The 1986-nt window shown below is 47.8% G+C and overlaps 1 protein-coding gene across 1 annotated transcript in view; it reads right to left on the minus strand.

Moving 5' to 3' along the window:
- The window catches only part of LOC106806113 (TBCC domain-containing protein 1-like), a 10297-nt gene that overhangs the window by 3195 nt on the left and 5116 nt on the right, over window positions 1–1986 (minus strand). The window contains exons 10-12 of the mRNA XM_014807966.1: window positions 1278–1400; window positions 879–1054; window positions 350–447 (exon numbers count right to left, since the gene is read on the minus strand). Of these exons, the coding sequence (XP_014663452.1) occupies window positions 350–447; window positions 879–1054; window positions 1278–1400 (397 nt within the window). The remainder of the gene's footprint in view (window positions 1–349; window positions 448–878; window positions 1055–1277; window positions 1401–1986) is intronic.

The following is a 1986-nucleotide window of genomic DNA, read 5'->3' on the forward strand; positions in this document are numbered from 1 at the left end:
AACGAATTTAGACGTTTCACAAAATCGACCCCTGGGACTGTCAAATCCGCGGATTTCCGCGGATCCGCGGAAGAATCTCATCCCTGTATATAGTATATATGCCCTCAGCAACCTCACCATGCTTTCTCAACATGATCACAACTCCCTGGTCTCACAATAATCGCTTACACCTAGGACAGTATAGTCAATCTATCCATCCGTGCAACCCACACATCCATATTACCCCCACTAGACATTCCATCTACGACCATATATACTCTATATCTATCTCTATCCATCAATTCCATTTTTACCACTCCATCTACGACAGGCGTTTCGCGATTGTAATATTAACAGGGTGTGAAAATACCTTGGTGGTACCATCCATTTCGAATGGTATGTTAAACAGGTAGAAGTGCTTTGGGTCCATCAGTTTCCAGGCTGAGGAGTCCTCCTTATAGTCTTTATCTGTAACGTAACACAGATGTTATTATCATTAGTCACCATGTTATGATCATTGTTATGATGTAACTCTCATTACAGGCATAAACGCAATGCATCATGAAAAGCACTCACATGCGTAACATTTGTTCAAAAACGTGTACCACGAAGTGAGTTATGGTGTACACACTGCTACCTGGTGAGTAAAACAGATATATCTTTCTTCCTGTAGGAGTCCAAGCACAAGCACCTATGATTAGGACCACCCCACATACAGATCTATGACCTATTCTTGTGGCAGGCAACCCGTACACTGGCCTATGCTTAGTGGGCCACTCCATGTACTTCCCTGCACTGCAGGTGGCCATCTTACATACTCCACCTGCAGTGTAGATATCTACCTTATGAAAGATTTCTCTGCATACTCTCATATGCAGAGGGGCATCTCATATACTCACCAATGCTGAGGGGGGCATCCCAACAGCTTGGCTGTGACGACAGCCCCACCGTACGTAGATGATCATCTAGCTGGGGATAGAAGGTGTGGTAGGGTGCCAGTGTGATGTCCGCACACCCTTGAAGGATTAGCGGATGGCTCGGCGTTAGTACATGAACCACGGCCGCAGAGGACGAGCTACGGCAGACAAGAGAGCATCCGACATCAGTACTATACAGGCGTGGCAGGCCGACATTCATTCGTTTTCTGGTACCATGCTTTCCTGACTCACATATATGCTGCACATGTGTCCACCTGATGGTATATGCATTAGCTGGTGTGTCAACACCCCTGTCAACAGCCTGCCACTCTCACTCTCACCCACCGGGTGATATTCTATACAGCAGGTATGTCCACTCACCTGATGATTAGCTGTCGACAGGCTGCTACGAGCTTCAGGTGTTTGCAGCCGGTCACCTGGACGGCCGTCTCCACCGCACCTAGCACGATAGTGGAGCTGCGGCATTTCTGCACACTCACAGACCTGCAACAGGAGAGACCTCACTCTCACACAGAGCTACTTACGATGCACTTACTTACTTATTCACTCAGACTTGTTACTGTATTACTTATTTAATTTATTTATTTACTGAGATTGACTTATTTTTGCACACTCCCGGGCTGGCAATGGCAGAGACCCCACTCTCACGCAGTGCTACATATGCATGACTGTTGTCCATTCCACATATATGGATAGAGTGGTGCTACACAGACTACCCACACATGCTACCCAGAGGTTACTAGGTCTACACACACGCGCTACCCAGAGGTTACTAGGTCTACACACACACACTACGTAGAGGTTACTCGGCCTACACACACACGCTACCCAGAGGTTACTCGGCCTACACACACACACTACCCAGAGGTTACTAGGTCTACACACACGCGCTACCCAGAGGTTACTAGGTCTACACACACACACTACCCAGAGGTTACTCGGCCTACACACACACGCTACCCAGAGGTTACTCGGCCTACACACACACGCTACCCAGAGGTTACTAGGCCTACACACACACGCTACCCAGAGGTTACTAGGTCTACACACACACACTACGTAGAGGTTA

Source organism: Priapulus caudatus, unplaced genomic scaffold (assembly GCF_000485595.1).
Source record: "Priapulus caudatus unplaced genomic scaffold, Priapulus_caudatus-5.0.1 Scaffold143, whole genome shotgun sequence".
Classification (NCBI taxonomy): Eukaryota; Metazoa; Priapulida; class Priapulimorpha; order Priapulimorphida; family Priapulidae; genus Priapulus; species Priapulus caudatus.